General features: G+C 36.1%; 3 protein-coding genes across 8 annotated transcripts in view; 1 reads left to right on the top strand and 2 right to left on the bottom strand.

Annotated features, from left to right (window-relative positions):
* LOC111872181 (group XV phospholipase A2) overlaps positions 1-3480 on the bottom strand; it is a 12283-nt gene extending 8803 nt beyond the window's left edge. Inside the window, exons 1-2 of the mRNA XM_023865811.2 lie at positions 3095-3480; positions 1383-1525 (exon numbers count right to left, since the gene is read on the bottom strand). Coding sequence (XP_023721579.1) covers positions 1383-1525; positions 3095-3206 — 255 coding nt within the window. The 5' untranslated portion in view covers positions 3207-3480. The remainder of the gene's footprint in view (positions 1-1382; positions 1526-3094) is intronic.
* A 181-nt stretch (positions 3481-3661) lies between these two features.
* On the top strand, positions 3662-11949 carry LOC111872143 (heat shock factor-binding protein 1). The gene is made up of 4 exons (XM_023865736.1): positions 3662-4050; positions 5326-5471; positions 5995-6061; positions 9889-11949. Exons 2-4 carry the CDS (start codon positions 5370-5372, stop codon positions 9975-9977), a joined length of 258 nt encoding a protein of 85 aa, XP_023721504.1. The 5' UTR covers positions 3662-4050; positions 5326-5369; the 3' UTR covers positions 9978-11949.
* Positions 11950-12206: 257 nt separating this feature from the next.
* Positions 12207-21056, bottom strand: part of LOC111872111 (protein FAM92A-A) — a 20132-nt gene continuing 11282 nt past the window's right edge. For 5 of the 6 annotated variants that reach the window (XM_023865713.2, XM_023865689.2, XM_023865717.2 and 2 more), the window contains 5 exons: positions 20110-20334; positions 19585-19617; positions 17450-17632; positions 14859-14966; positions 12207-12370 (listed from right to left, as the gene is read on the bottom strand). In XM_023865713.2, the coding sequence (XP_023721481.1) occupies positions 12335-12370; positions 14859-14966; positions 17450-17632; positions 19585-19617; positions 20110-20334 (585 nt within the window). In that variant the 3' untranslated portion in view covers positions 12207-12334. The remainder of the gene's footprint in view (positions 12371-14858; positions 14967-17449; positions 17633-19584; positions 19618-20109; positions 20335-21056) is intronic. The other variant, XM_023865704.2, reaches the window with a different exon arrangement.

The following is a 21056-nucleotide window of genomic DNA, read 5'->3' as shown; positions in this document are numbered from 1 at the left end:
CACTTGGATGGAATTATTCAACTTTTTCATATTAGTGTGATGGACTAGAATGAAACAAATCAAATATATTCTAAAATTAAAATACAAGTTCTGAAGATGCTAGTTTCTACAGGACTAAATACAAGAACAAAACTCTGTCTTCTATTTAATGCTGATACTTTGCAATATAAATCTTATGAACGATTAAATAATTTCAATACTGTTTCTCAGTCTTAGATTAATTTTAAGTTCCAGTTTTATAGCAACCACGGAAAGAATCACCATTCTACTCAACTGCAAATGACAGCTTTCTTTTTGAGGCAAGATCTAACATTGTTACAGCCTAGTGCATAAATGTCTAATTTTTAACAAGTGTTGTGGCAAAAGTTTTGAAACCCATTAACAAAAAGAAAAGTCTGAATTACTGCATACACTTGACAGGTAAGAAACCAAAGTGTGAGCTTTTGAAAATATTCATCCTCCTAATCAACCTTCAAGACAGTAATGGATCCAAGTCCAGAATATCCTTATTCAGAAATAACGGTCGGCATATGTCAAACAGGGTCAGGGATGTGGTGGCACACAGTCCAGTAGAATGTTTTGGAGAAACACAATGCCTCCACCAAAGACAAGCCAAGCAACATCTTTCTAACCTTAAAGATGGAGGCAGTACATTCCTCTGAATCATTAGTAAACTTGTACCAGACTAGACAGCACCTCATCCCAGCAGCAGTATTCTTCATAGTCACTGGCATCAGAACCTCAGATCCAACACACATGTTCTTAAGTCTTCTCGGGCAGTCAGCCCTGTCAGTGTTCAACTAGAAACCAATGTTTCAGAGATCTCCTACATCACCATGGTGAATGACCATAATGACGGTCCTTCACCACACCGACCCTTATGATGGAGACCGACAAGATCTCTTAAGTTTCGGTTTTTAGTTCAACGCTGACAGGGCTGACTGCCTGATAAGATTTTAGCACATTTATTCACAATGAAAGCTTCAGATCTTACATAAATGTCCTTTCTTTCTACTAACTGGAACACACAGATGACTTCTAAATGTCATCATGATTACAGATGCCCATTTCTAAAAGTAAAGCATTTCATAAACAAGATGTATAAACATTTCATTCCTTAGGTTTGAATTTATGTTTACATTACTGTTTAAACACCTAAACAGACAAATTTTCTGAGAACGAAAAAGAAAGCACAGGAAATGGAAAAGCACAAAGAAGAGGAAGAGGAGTAACTGGTGACACAAATACAAGCTTCAAGAAACATACACAAATGGAAAATACTTTGTTCCTCCCAATTTGCCCTTATATGTTGACCTGAGGATCAAAATGTTTGCATTGCCATAGTATAAACAATTCACTGTGAAACGTGGCTGTTTACTTACCCAGCAATCTATGACTAATGGAACAAGTAATTCCATATTAAGCCATATATTGAAGAAGTCTTGTGTTGTTTTCTCACATAAATAATGAACAACTTCTTCCTTGTGAAGTTTTGCCTCAACCTGACTGCCGCCATCTCCAGGAACTGAAATGTAAAAATCAAAAAGAATAAACAGAATAGACCAAACTCCATGATTTTAGTCCGCAAGTGAACCAAATGATATGGTAAATACTGAATTGTTAAAAGACCAGCAAAAAAGCATGTTAAAAAATGTACAGCTCCATTTATTCTTCTCAGCCTCATGTTTGTGTGTGTGGTGGGTTTGAGCAAGTTCACATTCCAATATTACTTCACAAAAGAGTGTTAGGTTGTGTCCCAGCTATTGACACAAGTTTGCACTGCTGACACTGCCAAGTTGTGACACTAATGTACAGAAAAACATCTGGCTACTTTAAAATGCTGCTTATTCAAAACAAACTGCAAGGCAAAGTTATTCATAGCTAATGACAAGAGACTATGGCCAGCGGACACAAATTTGTGAAAATGGAGGCTGGTGCAGAGTTTCCACAAACCTCAATAAAACTCAGATAAGAGTAGTAGGGATAACAGGAGTACTGGAGAAGTATGTGAAAAGTACAATGAAAGAAATGAAGATCAATCATCCAATGCATTCATTCATTCTCAACTCCTCATAGAGACTTGCACAATCTTCTAAATCAATGCTGGACAGCATTAATGGAAGTGTTATATACAGGACTGTTAATGACTTTTATGCCACCATCAAATAGAGAACAGTGCTGAAGAAAATTCACATGAAGTTGGTACAGTTTATAGTGAGCCTATCAACTTTAAGAAAAGCACTAAAGAGGTTAGATTTTATATGAACAAAAACAGAGGATAATCAATGAATCCTCATGAAGAACCACAGTTTCAGAGCTTTGAGAATATCATATTTAAGGATCAAGGCAAAGTATAGATGTGAAGGTACATGTATAGTTTTCACGGATGAGACAAACATCCATGGCTCTCAATCAGTGCCATTTAATTGGAGTAATAATTCTATCAGTGGCCTGCTAGTTTTTGTCTTTAAAGGGCAATGGCTGATTATAATACAAGATGTGACAATTTAATTCCCGGAATGACCACAGCATGTTGCTGGGGTGTTTAGTCAGTCATACTCATATGTTCCAACTTGCATTTACATGAGCCACAGACCAAACCAATCATTCATTCCCAAGCAGCAGAAGCAAAAATTAATTTCCTAAGGACTATGGTACATTCTACAGTGGATTGCAAAGAAATGAAGAACTTACGTCTGAGTTAAAAATTTCACATTAACAAACCTTATACAATACAGAAGGGATTAGAAAGAATTTACTTGTAAGATGAACTCTTGAGAAGGATTCCAAAAGATCCTGCTTTTTAATATTCATATCAGATCTCAACATGCACAATAAGGAAAATGATGATAATGAATAACTTTACAACACAATGAACACATATACCTGCCAGTAAATTTTAGATTTACTTACAATTATTTAACTTAGCAGAGTGCTGTAAGTTACCAAGTCTCAATAACTCATGAAAGAATTTGGGATTTTAGGTTATTAGACTTGACGAACAATTCTAACTGTAAATACACTCTGTTAGGGCCTTCTTTAAACTATGACAACATGAAAATACTTTCTTTTGAAGCATTACTACTAATCTTACCTAAAATGATGGGCGTTAATGTATTCCTCTTTACTACGAATATCGCTGATGATTTGCCTACTAAAATACTAAGTAATAATATATACAAACACTTCATAAATTCTGTAGGCATGTTTAAAGCAACTGGCTTCAAACTGGCGTTAATGCATTACACAGAAGAACTGATTTCTCCACTTCTTTGTTCACTACATACAAATGTAAATAGCACAATGACCTCATACGCAGTAGAGAACCTTTGACTTCAGTGTTGCCATTTCCTAACCACACGCATATCGAAATTATATTACTAAACTTAGGAATATGATATTTAACGCTTAATCGGTTCCAGATAACAAAAGAATTACACAGCATTGACGAGAGTTCAATTTGACAACTGCAATATGGCGGCCTTTATCACATGACAACCAGCAGTTCTGAAAGTGACCAATGGCATGCAAGTATAATGGTACCCGTTACTCTCTCAGCCAATGAAATGTTTATATCGATCACGCGGTATATCTCCGCACTAGGGATGTATTTGTTTAATGATGTATAAGTTCATATGTGATGAAAGGTCAGGAAAAGCACGCAAGTGAACTGTGATATTTCGTTAAAAATTTTATAACCTTTGTTCTACGTTCTTAATTTACGGCAAAAGTGTATCTATAATGAGTACAGTTGCCCATGTGATCAATCAATTAAGCATAATGTCATAAAGATTGTGATGGTTGAGGGATGGGTGGGTGAACAGTGGCGTTCGTAAATTCATGTTAACCACTGTTACGGATGTGTAATAGTGATTGCGTCATTTGTCATGTACACACCGTGTGCCATGAATTGTGAGACATGGGGAAGCTGCTGATAGCTTGGTTTGTTGTCGCCTGTGCATAAACTACCGCCAGTAGGTTTCTGCAGAGAAGCAGTGGTTCATGCAGAATACTTGGGAAACACACTACATTCACCATCTACCCTGCATGGTACTTGCCTGAGCCTTTGGGGAAGGAAACTGGCAACTGCAACCCAACCGTAGTTTCCTAGAATCGTTATCAGCATGAGTTCAACACATGTTACTGAATGGAGCGGCGTAAATTGAGTAGCAGTTTACTGAATTTATTCTGCTCCATTCAGTAATAAGTGTTCAATTCAGGCTGGTAACAATTCTCGGAAATTGCGGCTGCCAGTTTCCTTGATGTGCCGGGCCCCATGTTCCCAATGTCGTCTATCAGACATGCATTCATAATTTCGTCTTACAATAGCGGTACATGTCACTGAATAGAATGCTAGAGGATATGATCAGACATATGCGGTGTATCTAAACGAATGCGTTCATTTATACCACTATAAAGGGCTCAACTCCATAATAAAACATGACTACAAAATAGGATAAATTACATCCCAAAAATAATCTGATCGCTTACAGCAAGACCACACCCGAGATCTTTCTTTCGCACCTTTTCTGGACATTGATTTTGTACTGCATAAATACACATTTATCAGTTAGCCAGTTATTTAATTCTTACTGACAAACATAACTCTTGATTTTTTTCATTTGCAGTTTTCGAGAAGGTTTGGAAGATGATCTTCCAACGGCTATCCAGTCGCCACAGCGCTAGTTAACAGTCGGAACATGCAACCATTTCGATAGGAAAGTAAGACTGAAGGTCGCAGTGCGAGGGCCGGATTTTATAGCCCACTCCTTACTCACATACATACAGTGGCCTTTCGGCGTGAATCATACTGGTTCATCTAATTAAATGGGGATGTATGGGGAGCTGGGGGTATAACCCCATAATTCTTAAACCTTGGCACTAGGAGGTGAGTTGTCAGCTTCACGCCCCCTATCGCTTTACCCCTTTGCGGTACTCATTGGACAGCAGGTTGGATGGGTCCCAGAGTCAGTCTGGATCAGGTCTAGATGATGAGAAAGTTACCCTTGATAGGAATAGCACCCCAGCCGTCAAGCCCGTCGCTATCGTCGCTATAACTGGGCTATCCCGGCCTTTTTCTCTGAGCAACAGTAACATGAAAGTCTTTTAAGGCACATTCTGGTTATCTCACATAAAAATTCAATACCAAGTTACCGAATAGTAGTCGTACCATGCACCTGCATACATTGGAGGCGCATGATGTCACGCATACTGGTACCCGCATCGCCCGCGTCTGTGCTCGCCCGTGCCAGACTCCTACCATTCACGCACATTTGCATTTGTCCATAATTTTATGGTGACCACAGGTTACTGTTATCCGTGCAGGTTATCGTTGATCCGTTCGGCAACAGCTGGAACGGAAAACAGCTATGGCGGATATGAAACAAGACTTGAAGTCAGTTGATGACCAGCAAAACTATTCGATCGGTAATAGCAGTGATCCCAAGAATATGCAAGAGTTAACACAACATGTAAGTAACAAAACACCGTGTATAAAAGCCAAATGAGAAGGTTTGGGCCTAATTACCTGGGCAGTGCCAGTGGTCTTCAGACAGTAACATACCGTTGGTATTTAAGTGTATTAGTGATTACGGTTTAGTAATATGTATGAAATGTCATTATGACTTTCCAGATAAATGTTATATACATATTCGGTGGGTTGGGGGTTGGGTACTTGCGGATTGTAATATGCTTTTACCCATACTTGTATAAATACAAGTCACAATTGTTTTTACTACAGTATACCCCTTATGGGTACAGTTCACTTGCGGTCTAAAGGCCACAGAGTTACATCCATTTCAGGGTAAAAATAAGCAGGATTGTTTAATATAACACTTAATGCATGTTTGCATGTATGGGTCATGGTAATTAGAATAGCAAAAATTTGTTGCACAGTATTCTGATATCATGACTAAAATATGAAGAGATAATTAAATTTTTATAAATTCTGTAGTGTAAGTATTTTTTATATCAGTGGTGTTTGTTTTATTTTAGGTTCAGACATTACTCCAAGGCATACAGGACAAGTTTCAGACAATGTCAGATCAGATCATTACAAGAAATATCCTTTTTTGTCAGTAGTTTTATTATGTGTTAATGTCTCTTAAGGTGAGATTAAGTATTTTAATGTTCTGTCCTGTAACTTATACAGTTTGCCTACCCAGCAATAATGTGTACATGTACAGAGACCAATATTTTGCTGTGCCAGAGAACAGAAATAGTCATGTATTTGTTGAGTGTTGATTGTTTATGCATCCAGGTTAGACATTTGGTCATCTTGGCCTCTGTCCATCAGGCTAGGGTGAAGATAAAAATCCTCATTTCTTTTAGACGGGAGAACCTGTCATGTAGGATTTCCATTTTGCATCCAATGATAGGATTATAGCAGCGAGAAAATGTAACCTAGCATGGTATCCAAACAATATTGAGGACCTGGTATTGCCAAAATACACAAAGTTTTGACTATGTTAAAAGTGAGGAAAGAGAAGGATCTAGCTGGTATCAAAGTCAGAACCTACTTTAAGTTGCACTTAGAGAATTAATCTGGATTACTGTGCAGGGATTGATGTACTGTAATGGAATGTTTTATAACCAACCCCAACTCCAGTACAACAGAAGACTATAGTGTTTGATACTAGCACTTACATAAGGGGGTAAACTCACAGAACAGAATTTGAGCTCACTTAATCTGAGACTTCACTATGTGAGTACAGATAAATTGGTGGGCTTTCTTTGAGGGCATGATTAATTCTGATATTTATGTGAAGGAGATGCGTCACCCAGTTTTCAAGCAACTATCAGATAAAAAAGAATGCGTTCAACAACACTTATACATAAAAGTACGGTGATATGTGGCCACATTGACTGCCCCCCCCCAAAGAACTAATTATATAATTCAGTGCTGCATTCCAGAGTTATTCTTCCTTGGTCTGAAACACTTCTAGCATTGTATTCCAAATACTGATGCATCTCATTTCCTGTGCAAACTCATCAGGTCTAAATTTCTCTCCAAGAATTTGAATAAGTAATTTTTTCATGAATATGATAAATGCACCATAAATATAGCAATCCTTTACTAGCTGCAAGGGTTTCATTCCTGAAAATCCCTGCACTTGGCAAACCCAGGGCCTTAATGGAAAATTGGAGTAGGTGATGACATCAAACACAGCATAAGTTGGCTTGTTTCTTCACACACAAAAAAAAAACAAACCCATGTGCGCACGCGCACACAAAGAAATCCTCTCCCTCTCTCTCATATGAGTAACAAGTATAGCAATACAATAGGCGCTCATTATTTTGATCGTGTTTGTACGAGGGTCAGTTAAAAGTTCCCGGAATCGTGGTATAGCACTCTAATGGTAGGACATATGGCAACACTTACCTAATTACCTTCAAGTAGGACTCTTGCGCTCATACACACTTGCTCCATCGATCCTGCCATTGTTGGAGGCAGCAGTGGAAGGCTTCTTTTGGAATCTTCCAGAACTCAGCCATCGCATTTGATTTGATGTCCTCCGTGGTTGGGAAACATGTCCCCTTTAAGCCCATTTTCAAAGTAGGGAACAGCCAAAAGTCACTCAGAGCGAGTTCCGGAGAGTACGGTGGTTGAGTGATGACAGGAATGTTTTTCTCGGCGAGGAATTGCTGCACAACAAGTGATGTGTGGCTTGGTGCGTTATCGTGATGCAGAAACCATTGTCCCTGCCACTTGTCGCGCTGCTTCCTCCAAACCTCATCGCACAACCTCTGCAAAACTTGCACGTAGAAATGGCCAGTAATAGTGCCAACTTCTTGCTCCAACTCCACAATGGTCATTCTTCGATCACATCAAATCATTTGTTGCACTTTTCCAATAATTTCTTAGGTTCTGGATGTTGGTCTCCTGCTGCACTGGTCATCCTCTAACGTCTCCTGCCCATTCTTGAACCGGTAAAACCAGTTGTAAACTGCGGATTTCTTTAGTGCAGTATCACTGTAAACTTGATGCAGGGCCAATAGCATCTCTGAAGCAGATTTTCCCAATTTGCACACGAACTTGATGTTTGCACGCTGTTCGAACTGTGACATTGTGTCGAATGATCAACACTCGCGTCTAATTCAAACGGAACAGTAACGACACTGCACACTGAAACCTGTCCAGACCTGTTGCGCTTGCGAGCAGACATGCTGAGCTTCCCATCACAACAGTGTGTGCGCTGTCTTACTGCTCATTCTCCATCTGCAGGGGAATTCCAGGAACTTTTTGACTGACCTACATAAATTGTATTTCAATTCTGTCAACTGAAAATTATTATAATAAAATGGGTTGAAGAAATTTGGTTAGGATTTATCTCGGAAATGATGAGACTGTATAACGTGAATATGTACTAGTGTAAACAAGAAAAATTTTATTACATACCTATATTACATAAAAATATTTTTGCTGGCAAAATAATGAGTAATATTTCTGCTATGCACTGATAACATATTAGTATATTAAAATAAACTCCATGGTTTTAGTCCACAAGCAAACTATATCTACATATCCAGAGGTCCACGTTCGATTCCCGGCGCTACCAGATTTTCTGAGAAGTACTGGGTCTGGAACGGGGTCCACTCAGTCTCGTGAGGGTCATTGAGGAGATATTTCAAGGAAATCATGGCTCTGGTCTAGAGAACCGAAATTAACGGCCGCGGGGATTTGTTGCACTGACCACGCAACACCCTCTATCCGCTAAAGTTGACACTAACTTCGCTGACAAGCAGTGGTAACTCGGTCAGTTACTATGATATTACACTTTATAAAAGGGCTGCTATTTAAGAGCCATTTATTTTAGTGTGCCTTGAACTGTCAATATAGACTCTATTCAGAGTGTTTCCAGCACTATATGTCAAGCACTCTCCTGAGGATGTTTGTAGCTTCACGTTTGCCATTTGTTTCCTGGGATTTGTTCATGTTTATTGTCACTTTTCCTCATCCTTTTTTGGTGGTTAGTGACAGATTAGGCAGTCTTTTCGTATGTTAAGGGTAACTTGTAGGACATGATTCTGTCTACTCATATCATCAGGCTTCCCCCACCAGGTCTGAATCTTGACACCATTTAGCTTCTTCACAGCACTTTCCTGATTTACTAAAACAATTGACAACCAGGTGTCACTGGCTTTATTCTGAGTGCTCACTGTCATGCATCTAGAATCAGAATTTGTTTAACAGTATATGATGTCCCAAAACCATCATTTATGACTGAATGGTTTAATTCTTTGTGCTTTAAGTTCAAGCCTGGATTAGCTAGGCAGTTGTCCCAAACTAGTTATTTTTATTTTTTTCTTTTTCTTGCCCAGTTACCTATCCGAATTACACAGATAATTCTAGACATTGCTATTGAAGAATGTGGTGGTGATAGCATATTCAGCAAGTAGATTTTTAGCTCCTTTGAAACGTTTAGATTTACTTTTACCTGTCACTGAATGCTTCATTTTGACTATCTTATGCAGAAGTGAAGACATTTTTAAAAACCATACAGTGAACTGGTATTGCCCTGTAGTATAGCTTCATGTTGTCCAAATTAAAGATAGCCATCAAACTGAAAGTATTCGGTACAGTTTGCCCATTGTCAGTTGCTGAGCCGTCTGAATCTTGCTTTTTTCCATAAAATTCACATGGGCATGTGCACACACACTTGCGTACACATGAGTTCAGTGCTGTGGCTCTCCTTCCATCGTTTCACCAATCAATTGGTAACTTTAAGCTTTAAATTCTTAAAACTGTAGTTCTACTAATAATAAGCAGCAAACAAAGATGATGAATTTTAACTTGATGACATAATTGATTTCTTCTGCAAAAAATAAATGCAAGAATGATGCATTGTTAACGTGTTATATATTAATAACTTCCTTAATAAGTGTTACTAGATGAAATGGGAAACAGAATAGATGACTTGGAGAAGAATATTGCTGACCTTATGACACAGCCTGGAGTTGAAGGTCCAGACAAATAAGCAACATTTGTGATTGACTTCAGAAACATAACTGACAGAACTGAACTTAAATCATAACATCGTTTCAACAAAAGGAAACATTTTCAAGTGTCTTTTTTTTTTCTAGTAATTTATTTTATACTGTATATTAAAAGTGTAATGAAGGTCACTGTATTTATTGCCTTCAAAGATATTCCACATTAAGAACTGGAACTGATTGAAAATGTAAAGTAAGTCATACACATTTTGTGTACACTGTTACTTTTCTTATAAAGTACTGTATATTTTCCACTTTTAATTATACAAAGTAATATGTAGCAGCTCTTTGCCATGTTAACAAAACACTTCTTTCCACCAAGAGTCTGCTGGAAAATTCAACTGGCCAACAAATGTGCATAAGACATAAAGTAGTGGACACAGTTTAGTCATTGAAGCACACATTTTTATATGGGAAAATGAATGTACTTGAAGATGTAATATTCCTGAACATTGCACAGATGTTATGTACGTTTTCAATTATGCCATAAGTCCTACTGTATGATTAGTGCTTAGAATTAGAATTTGTATACACTTTTGTGTGAACTGAGAATGTTGTAATGCACAAACAAATTATTATTACTGACAGTAGTGTTAGATTAGATACACCATAGGTCTCAAATGAAGATAACTTTTACTGTCAGTGCTGTATAATTTGATGCTTTAATTAAAAATATATTTTTAATTTGTAGACCTCTTTTTCATCTAATGGTAAAGAGTGTCATAATTATTAGATTTGCATTCAGGATAATATAACCTGATTTCAAAACAGTATGTCAGCAAATATCCATATATATGAAGCTCGTTCAAACGAAACCTGTTTAGAGAACGTTTTGGGCAAAGGAGAAGAAACTGGGCATTGAGGCCAGGCATCACATTGATGCACCAGCCTATACATCCCCTCTGCAAAGAAAGTTTTGTTTGATATATGCTTATGCCATGTAAAATCATTGGTCACCATTTGTCCAAGCTAGTAAAAGAAATACTTTGATTTTTTAATACCCTTTGTAATACTATGGAATGGTTCTGATGTGCTTGTTTTAAAAGTGTTTGCCTACACAAGAATGCTAACATGAATATTTTGGATATCTGTTATTCATATTGTCAAAGACGCCCTTAATTAAAGTATGGCTGATTGGAACATGCATCTCTGATTTGAGTCAATATACAGCTTTCTGTGCGATTCTGTGATGCAAGACATTCTCGTTTTCTATACATTATCGTCTAAAGTATGTAGTATTCATTGCAGTTCTTTAGTTCTCTGTGTATAGGACTTTCTCACATGCTTCGTGAATGCTAAGAAATGTGGAAATAAATATATAGTTCTTGTAGAACAAGAATCCTCTACTATTAAAGGTAGAAATTAGAAAGAGGTTTCTGTATTTGTGAAATTTTCAATTTCCTCTCCTTTAGTCTTCAGTACTTTTGAAAACCAGTATATATTTGTAAAGATAAATGCTTTGGCTAACAATTATTTCAGTACTTGTACAGATTACTTCTATGATTAAGTGGTACTACATAGTTGAGTGCTGAAAAATTGTTTCTGGGATGGAAATTTAAGCCATTCCAACAACTATGTTGGCTGTGCAGATAGTGTAGACATAACTTGAAGCTCTGAAAATCCTTCAGAAACTATGAATCATCCAAGCTGTTACCTTGATGTTTGTTAATTGAATAATTTCATTGTAATGCTGGCTAAACATGGAAACTGTCGTGTTCTGGTTCAGTTATTTACAAAGACTGAAAATGTTACACTTCAGTTTGAACCATCACATCTTATAAAAATCCTAACAGTAATGTTTTGAGTGATATACACAGAGAAACATATTTTATATTTAAGTGCAGTATTTGTGACATTCTTTTACAAAATACAATGCACTGTTAATCCACATCTCATAAACGTACAAAGTGTATTGTTTTTATTATGTAAATAAACTTTGCATATATGAATAATTTATTTACTNCGTACCATTCACTGCTCAAATTCTAAACAAACTGCTTCCATTGCCGAGATACCGGCTGCTCATATTATAAGGTAAGGTTATAAAACCACCTTTTTAGATCATTTTAGTAAAAGTTTCATGTTCCTATCTCATAGAATTTAAGAACAATGATGAATAAATCATTTTCGAGCAAAATTTAAATGGCCGGCTGAATATATTACCGCAGGAGACGCGGCCGCGGAATTTAAATGACCACGTCAAAGGGTTAATAAATAACTGTGATGTCAGACAACCATTTTTCTTTATTCCACACTGGGTATTGTGTCTTCACCCTCTTGCAGAAATCAGTTCCATCACATAATAAAGGTGAACTTGTTTTGGTAAGTCTGCACCCAGCAGCTAGGCCTCAGCATACAGTTGTGTTTGTTGCAGATTCTGACATATGTGTGATATGGAACACAATATGTGGTTTTTATGTTCATGAAAAAGAATACAGGTGATGTCAGAACTTCAGTCATATACTCATGACATGGTGATAGAATGGTACACTGTGAACATGATATTATGACATGACTACTAAAACATTGTCCATTACATGGGAATGGCTCGATTAACAAGTGAGTCATTGTTAGACAGTGGCTTGCCAACTTGTCAGCAACAATGAAGGAAATCTTGGGAATGGTGTTTTCTGTGCAGTCTAACCTGACTTTTGGCAACTTAGTTGTGCCCATGAGTAGTTGCGAGTCATTTGCCAGCTGGTAAGGACATGAGTATGGGAGCTGGGAAATTACATTGTTGGGAGCAATTACCAGGCAACAACTAGTGAAGACACAGAAGACTTTATATATGTGCTGCAGTACAATGATTTGTAGAGTATGTAGATCTGTGAAACTGTTATAAGTTACCTGTAGTTACAAGTTAAAAAGAGTCCAACAAATCCAGTTACCAATCCAAACCCAATGTCTAGTCAGTAACACATGACAGTATGCTTAAATGTCATTCCCATGAGCACTGTAAGATCACAAATGTTTATTCATTGAAACAGAAGTCTGATGTAATGAAAATTAATGAACTGCATTAAAAATTCTGCAGGCTTATACGTAAATTATTAACAGTTTAGTAATTTTGATCTCCACAAGTCATGAGTCCTACAAATGCAAACTGAACACACTCTTCACCTTGAACAGGCACAAGTACATCTCTTGCCTGTGTGTTGTGATTCTCCATTACTAAACTGTTTATTGCATTATCCAGCTTAAGTTCATAATAAACTTGCATATTACAGTACATTTTGACTGAGGGCCCTCAAGCTCTACTGGTTACATTGTAAAGTGAATGCCATATCACTGTTCATGACTGATCCTATACATAGTTAAAATGCTTTCTAAACAAACAAATAAGAATGTTTAGTCACGTTATGTCTTTCTAATATTACTAAAATATACTAAAACACACATTCAAAATTGTTCAGATCTATAATACAGATTTACTATATTACACCATCATAACATGAAAACCAGTGTTGTACATATAAACTTTATTCAAATTACATACAATATACACAAACTTCTTGAACATAGGTTCAAAATGTTTAGCTATGTTCAATCATCATCTGGACACATACATACAAATATATGCCTCTTCACAAGCTATTATTACTACCACTAATACATCATTTATATTTTGGTAAAACTGATGTTATAAATTAAAATTAAAAATATGTGTGTTGCAGAATAATACCACAACATGACACTTTTATAATAAGTTTAACCTGGTTAGCTTTAATATATTGTAATGACTACTACAACCGACCATACATTAAAGCTTAGGAAAAATACATTGTGATGATGACATCCATATCCATATGCAGAATTTTCAGCACTCAATGAAGTAGTTATGAGACAAGATATTCATTGTCTTTTCATAAGTCCCATGGTGTTGAGCACAAGAGTTTTAATATTTAGAGCTTTGAAACCTCCAGAATAAGACTATAGCTGTGTACTGAGAATGGAAAGCAGAACAGAGGCTGCAAATGAAGACAGACAGAGAGACATTCAAGAATAAAATGGGACATGTTGTCGCTATGTTGTAGCCAAACTGCTACAACATAGCAACAATATCAATGCAGGGAGCAGCCCATATACATATCATTGTAAGAAAATCTAATATACATCACTCCAAATAAACAACCTATTGGGTGACATACAGAATAACGAGCATAAGCTCCGCAAGATGATAGTAGGTCAAGACCACACAACCTAACTTATGTAAGAAGATCCCGATACACAGGCACCCCACACTATAGTTGCTTCTACCACTAGAAAACCACGTCAACACGTAGCAGTCACAAAGTTTTCAAGAGACTTATCGCAAAATACTTCATTTCCATTGTAGGACAATTTTAATTTTTATGTTTTAATCTTTAGTCCATAATTTTTTATTTTTATTATCTGAGTACTTAAAATTTTAACCAAAAGACTCAATTTATCCATTTAAGAACTCTCAAGCGCACAATAAGGATCCTTATTGAAGAATAAGGTGTAAATTGTTAGAAGCAATTCAACAACTGAGTCTGGTATCACTGTATGCCTGATGATGACCCAGTACAAGGGTCAAAACATGTAGTGTCAATAGAAACAGATGTTGATATGATAGTGTCTATTTTGTTTTAATTACAGAATAATATTGTGTAGACTGCATACTTTTGTATACATTTTATGTGCCCTGTTTTTGACACAACAGGATGATTAATATTAAGAGTGTTACAGACATGTTAAACTAAGACAATATATAAATAAAAAACAAAATTATTTAGAGATGTCAGTGAAACTCCTAGAACTACACAAAATATGATACCCAGCATAAAGGATGTGATGAAAAATGCACAATTACTCTTAAAAATTTAGTTCATATGGTTTCTTACATGTCTCCGTTCTTCTTCTTCAGAGGCAAGTGATGAAGATTCATCCTCTAGGTAATCTTTTGCATGCACTGAATCCACAGAGTCCTCTAAACCAGTTTTGATGGATTCCTACAAGGGGGAAAAAAGTTTTCAATCAATCACGTCCTCACAGTAAAGTAAAAAACAAAGTACTTACTTCATGTCTGTCCTCTCTGAGCAGATAATAATTATTCACCCTATTAGTTAATCCCTTGTAACTGAACAAAAAGTCCATAACCATCACCACAAAAGCCTTCTACTGGACCCATATCAGGTACACATCACTTCAACTGACATCTTCACAACCAAGTCTAAAGCCCATTTAATATCATTCTTCCATGTGTGCTTACACTTCCCAAGACATTTTTCAGACAAGATTTTCTAAAATTGAAGACTTTAAAATGATATAAATTTTGTATTTGAAGCTTTAAATAGATGGTTCAAAGCCAATAAACTCTCACTAAATTTTGATAAAACCCATTACATACCATTCTTAACTAAAAACAGCCACCAAATTGATCTGGTCATCAGTTATGCCAACAAATTAATCTGTAAAGCACCTGATACAAAATGCCTTGGAATACATGCAGACGGGACACTGTCTTGGAAAATACATATAGAACAAACTATACCTAAATTAAGTGCAGCTTGCTATGCAATGAGATCGATTAAGCCCTTTATGCCACAGGAAACACTGAAGATGGTTTACCATGCCTACTTTCATTCTATTATGAACTATGGATTAATATTCTGGGGGAACTCTTCACATAGTGTAAAAATTTTTAAGATACAAAAGAATATAATTAGAATCATTACAGGAAGTAGAAGTAGAGATTCATGTAGAGATTTATTTAAGAAATTAAAAATTCTCCCTCTTCAATCACAATACATACTATTGCTTCTTTTATTTGTTGTGTACAACAAAAATAAATCTGAATTAAATTCCAATATCCATAACATGAATACTAGACAAAAATATAACTTCCATCTACCTTCATCAAACTTATCACTATATCAAAAAGGAGTCTACTTTTCTGGCATAAAAGTGTACAATAGTCTCCCACAAAGTATCAAAAACTTGAGTAATGATACTAAACATTTTAAATCAGAGCTAAAGAAATATCTGCATGCTCATTCCTTCTACTCTGTAGACAAATACCTCAATGTAAATAGAGAATAATGTAGAATTCAGCTATATTAGTTTAAGATAAAATTACTTGTACCAGTAGGTATTATTTTGACTTGTTCTATATCCAGAGGTATTAACCTACTTAGGGTCTATGGAATGCAAATAAATTCAATTCAATTCAATTCTAACAAAGCTTCTTAGTCATTTCTTGTTTGCTCCATGCATATGTTCTCTGATCTCACCCTCATTCTGATTTGATCCCATGACCTTCTGACTTGCAGCATAGTAGCTCAACCAACTACACTACCATGTGCCCCCTTTGTTTCATGAAACATTTGAAATTCAAGACAAAAATTAGACAAGTTGTTGGGGAACACCATTTTCTCTGAGGCACACAGTGTAGTTGGTTCGGGTACTATGCTACAAGCCAGAAGGTCACAGGTTCGATTCCTGATGGAGTCACTGGATATTTCAACTGACCTAATCCTTTCAACCACACTAGGACCCTGGAGTAAACTCAGCCTCTAACAGAAATGAGTACCAGGAATCTTCTTGGGAGTAAAGGACAGTTGGCATGTAAGGCTGACAACCTCACTGCCATCTGTGAGCCGACCGTCTAGAAAATGGGAGCTTTGATGTCTCACAACCCTATGGGCCTCCATGGCCTGTTACAGGGATATCTTTACCTTTTTTACCTTACCACTTTCTCTACATGCAAATGGCATAGAAATATTAACTTTTTTCTTCCATCTTTTCTAGTCTGTGCTCCACTCTTGTGGTAAAACTAAATGGTAACAATTTCCTACATAGAATGGCATGTGCATTTTTCAGTGGTTCAGAATTTTTACAGTGTACTTCATTAAATAAATATTATCTTGAAATAATTTTTAAATAANTACACGCGTGGAATCCGCGACATCATATGATGACGTTCGGCCAGCTGCCCTTACTTTTAACGACATCATATGATGACGTTCGTCCGATAAAGGTTAAACTACATCNACCCTATGGGCCTCCATGGCCTGTTACAGGGATATCTTTACCTTTTTTACCTTACCACTTTCTCTACATGCAAATGGCATAGAAATATTAACTTTTTTCTTCCATCTTTTCTAGTCTGTGCTCCACTCTTGTGGTAAAACTAAATGGTAACAATTTCCTACATAGAATGGCATGTGCATTTTTCAGTGGTTCAGAATTTTTACAGTGTACTTCATTAAATAAATATTATCTTGAAATAATTTTTAAATAATAGTTTCTGAACTTGATGTGCGAGGATGTCCAGTAAGACTTGTAAAATGTAATCCATTCAGAGATATTACAAATAAATTTTAGCTTCCAATCAGAGACAATAAGATTAAGAGAATTTCCATTTAAACTAGATATTCACTGTTAAAATTCTACTTCATAACTGAAATTACTATCAAGCAGAAGAATAACCCACCACTGTATCACTAGTGGCTGCAATTCTGGAAGGTAAGTGACAGGTTCCTTCACTTGGTTTTCTAAAACTAGGGGGCACAGCAAATAAATTAGCAAGTGAGAAGGAGCTGTTCCGAAATGATGTTCGTTTCACTGTGTCCAGGCGAGACAATGAATCAGGAACTCTCAGAGCATTCCGGAACTCCTGAAAACGAAGTCATAAGTGGCTATTAATTTTTATACAAGCTTCACAGACAAATGTAGTGCATGAAATTTAGCATTACTGTGAACATCAACATAACCTCTCTTGAAATATATTATGAACCTATGTTAGAAATAAGAACTATTTTCAAGTTAATCTTAAATTTTCTATTTAATTGACATTATATCATTGTATGAATTAATTATACAGTTTTACCATGGAGACATTATATGATGCAGAAATAAGATACATGCCAGCACCCATGCTTTTTGGAATTTAAGCACAAACAATGTGCCTGCACTCAGATTTCAAATTATAAGCTAAATTAAAACCATATTCACATATTCTTTGTTATTTAAATAAATATCACATATGGGAAGAAACACAGAACTTCCCATCAGGATATCTAGAAGCTGTGTTGAAATCTTTTACGTTATATTGAATAGAAAAGTGCTTCTAAATTTACATTAAACGTACTTCATTCATTCATTGCTCTTCTAAAATTCAAATCTGTAGAACAGATTTTACATCTTTCTTATTATAAAATGCATCAGTGATGGAGGGCAAACCTCTTACTGAGGTTACTGTAATTTCTCTCTGTTCTGTATTTTGTGAAATATATTGTGAACAGCTTCATATCGTGAGGCAGTAAGTGGCTGGATGACCAGAGTTTGACCCTTACCAGAATCATGGAGTTTTCTCATCACCACCATGTTCAGACCAGTTCTTGAGTCCATCCAGCCTTCCAGCCACTGTCATTCTGTCAGGGTTAAAGTGGCCATAGCATAAAAAGGTCCACTCACCTCTGAGTTCCCTATATGCCTTCATGACACAGTGCTCATGCAAAGGGACAACTTTATGTTTACCTGCACAGTTTGGTACGGAGACTAGTGCACATCATAATCTTAGCCATTCTATTATTATGACTACAGATTAGAATTTTGGAAAGATTTACATGGTCCTGCACGAATGCACATTTATGCTCACACCACTATATATCACAATTTTGAAACAATCAAGAGTCAATGTAATAAAATAATTCACAATTCTAGATGCCGCACACGGTAGCGTAGTTGGTTGAGGGGCTATGCTACAAGCCGCAAGGTCGTGGGTTCAAGTCCTGATGAGGTCATTCGATGTTTTTCAATTGACCTAATCCTTCCAGCTGCACTATGGCCCTGGGGTTCACTCAGCCTCTAACAGAAATGAGTACCAGGAATTAATTAAATAATTTTCCCGAGGAGTAAAGCGCAGCCTGACTGAAGTATTTCATGATTTCTTTCCATCCCTTTACATGTGTGCTGGAATACTATCTCAGCTAGGCCAAGACCACCCTACCATGGAATGTTATATAGTTTGAGAACCTCAGAGTGTTATACAAAGCCACACACTATTAACCCGCTAGCATACTTTGATAACTGTGGCCATGTGATCTTTTGTGGCATTAATTACTTCTTTTTGTCTGTGACATGTCACTGGATGAAAGTTAAAAAGATTCCTTATTGGACAAAACATGTAGAATACCCATGCAGAAGTTTTGTGACAAATTTTAGTTATTTACTTTTAAAATTGTTTTAATTAATTCCATATGTGCATTTCACACGGACAAAATCACATACTACAACAAGGGGTTAAAAATAACTGTAACGTTACCTATGTAATCTACCAGTTACAAATTACAACCTCAGTAAAGTGATGTATCAGCTAAACATATAAGTATATTAAACATATATGTGCAATAAACTAGTCTTAGATGTGAAAAAAATATCACATCTACTGTGACAAAGCTTCACACTTTCTTCTGCCAATCACAGATGACAAACAGAGAAAACATCAAGCACAGGAAGACAGAAATACATGCAAAATACTCAAGATGCACACATGGACACAAGTAATTTAAACGATTTCATTCATATAATTATGTGCAAACTGACTGAAATTAAATCTTTCTTTACCCCATCCAAACTTCCTCTTATCTGCTGAAAGTCCTGTAACATGTTCAAAACTAACATTTCAGTGTAGTTCTATGGAAATACAGTAATTCCTCACCAACCATAGAGTTTATTTTATATTCCCTGCAAACACTGTGGTTGGCAAGACAAGTCCTTGAGGTATATTGGGGATTAGAACAACCACAGCCATTATTAACACTCATCAAAGCCTAACTCAGTCACCTGTTTCCTCACCAATACTCAAGACCAGAAAAGGTACTGTCCATAATATAGGACACACTGTAAGATTGTCAGTACTGGCAGACAGCACAGAACTGATTACAAATACAGGTATAAGGGGGAAATTTTAATGAACAGTCACCATTTGGAACATATAACCTTCATAAAATTCATTGAGATTTACTGTAATGTGATCAAAGAAACATGTTTAAGCATATATATCTGATTTACAATGTTAGATTAGTATTCAAAATTAACATTGCATCCTTGTATTTAAAGGGTAGCAAACAATAAAATAACATACTGTACCTCTAAATCCTCATTTTCATCTATATCTGCTATTTCCTGGTAGGCCTTAGTGAAGAACTCAATTGCCTTTGTGTGAAAACCAAGCTCAATAGTAACAAAAGTTAGGAATAAAGACTTTATGTCATGCAACTTCTTCTTCTCAAACATATCAATCTGCTCTTCAAGGGCTTTCACAGTCCGAGAGACATTAGCACTTGCTTTCAGTAATTCTGTCTCAGCAAGAGACTTAGACTTAGTTAAGGACTATTAATGAGCAACAGTTTGATATAACACAAGTTTTCATATGTTAGCACATTTTAACATTCACCTCTGTTAATGAAGAGAGCTGTTATGAAAGACAACTATTATTTACACCATACATGGCAGCTGTATTAAGAATGAATACATAATGATTAGTGATTAATTAATGAAGCTGCCATATGAAGACCTCAATTCGGTTCCAAATGACTGTGTTTCTGAAGAAACACATTACTGAGTCAATTCAATTAAGCAGTTTAGCACAGTCACAATTATATGCTACATTATATCTTGTTGGATTTGTTGCCCTCACATGGAAGAGTGCAGTCTTTTGGGTTTAATGCCATGAGATGGAAGTGACATGTTCCCCAAAAAACTGGACTTTCTCCAGACTACACAGAATTACAACCCAGAGGACCATACCCTGCTTCCTGTCTGATTTTGTGATTAACTGTTGTCATTCATTCATTCATTTCCTTTATTTTCCATATATCCATATAGGTAAGAAACCCAAGATGTGGAAATAGTCTCTTTGAAAATAGATATATCAAGATACATATACAAAATTATGAGTCACATAATTAAAATCACTTACATTAATCGATTAACACAAATAATAATATAAAGTAAAAAATTTAATAAGATTTTATTTAATAAACATAATTTAAAAATAACTTACTATAAAACTTGAATTAATATAATTTTATTTA

Source organism: Cryptotermes secundus, unplaced genomic scaffold (assembly GCF_002891405.2).
Source record: "Cryptotermes secundus unplaced genomic scaffold, Csec_1.0 scaffold828, whole genome shotgun sequence".
Lineage (NCBI taxonomy): Eukaryota > Metazoa > Arthropoda > Insecta > Blattodea > Kalotermitidae > Cryptotermes > Cryptotermes secundus.
This window is presented reverse-complemented; position numbering and strand designations above follow the sequence as displayed.

Bases quoted from the DNA above. Each gene is read 5' to 3' on its own strand.
- LOC111872143 (XM_023865736.1), top strand. From the start codon at position 5,370: ATGGCGGATATGAAACAAGACTTGAAGTCAGTTGATGACCAGCAAAAC. The intron at 5,472-5,994 runs GTAAGTAACAAA...GTTTTATTTTAG, and splicing joins TGCAAGAGTTAACACAACAT to GTTCAGACATTACTCCAAGG. The intron at 6,062-9,888 runs ATATCCTTTTTT...AATAAGTGTTAC, and splicing joins AGATCAGATCATTACAAGAA to TAGATGAAATGGGAAACAGA.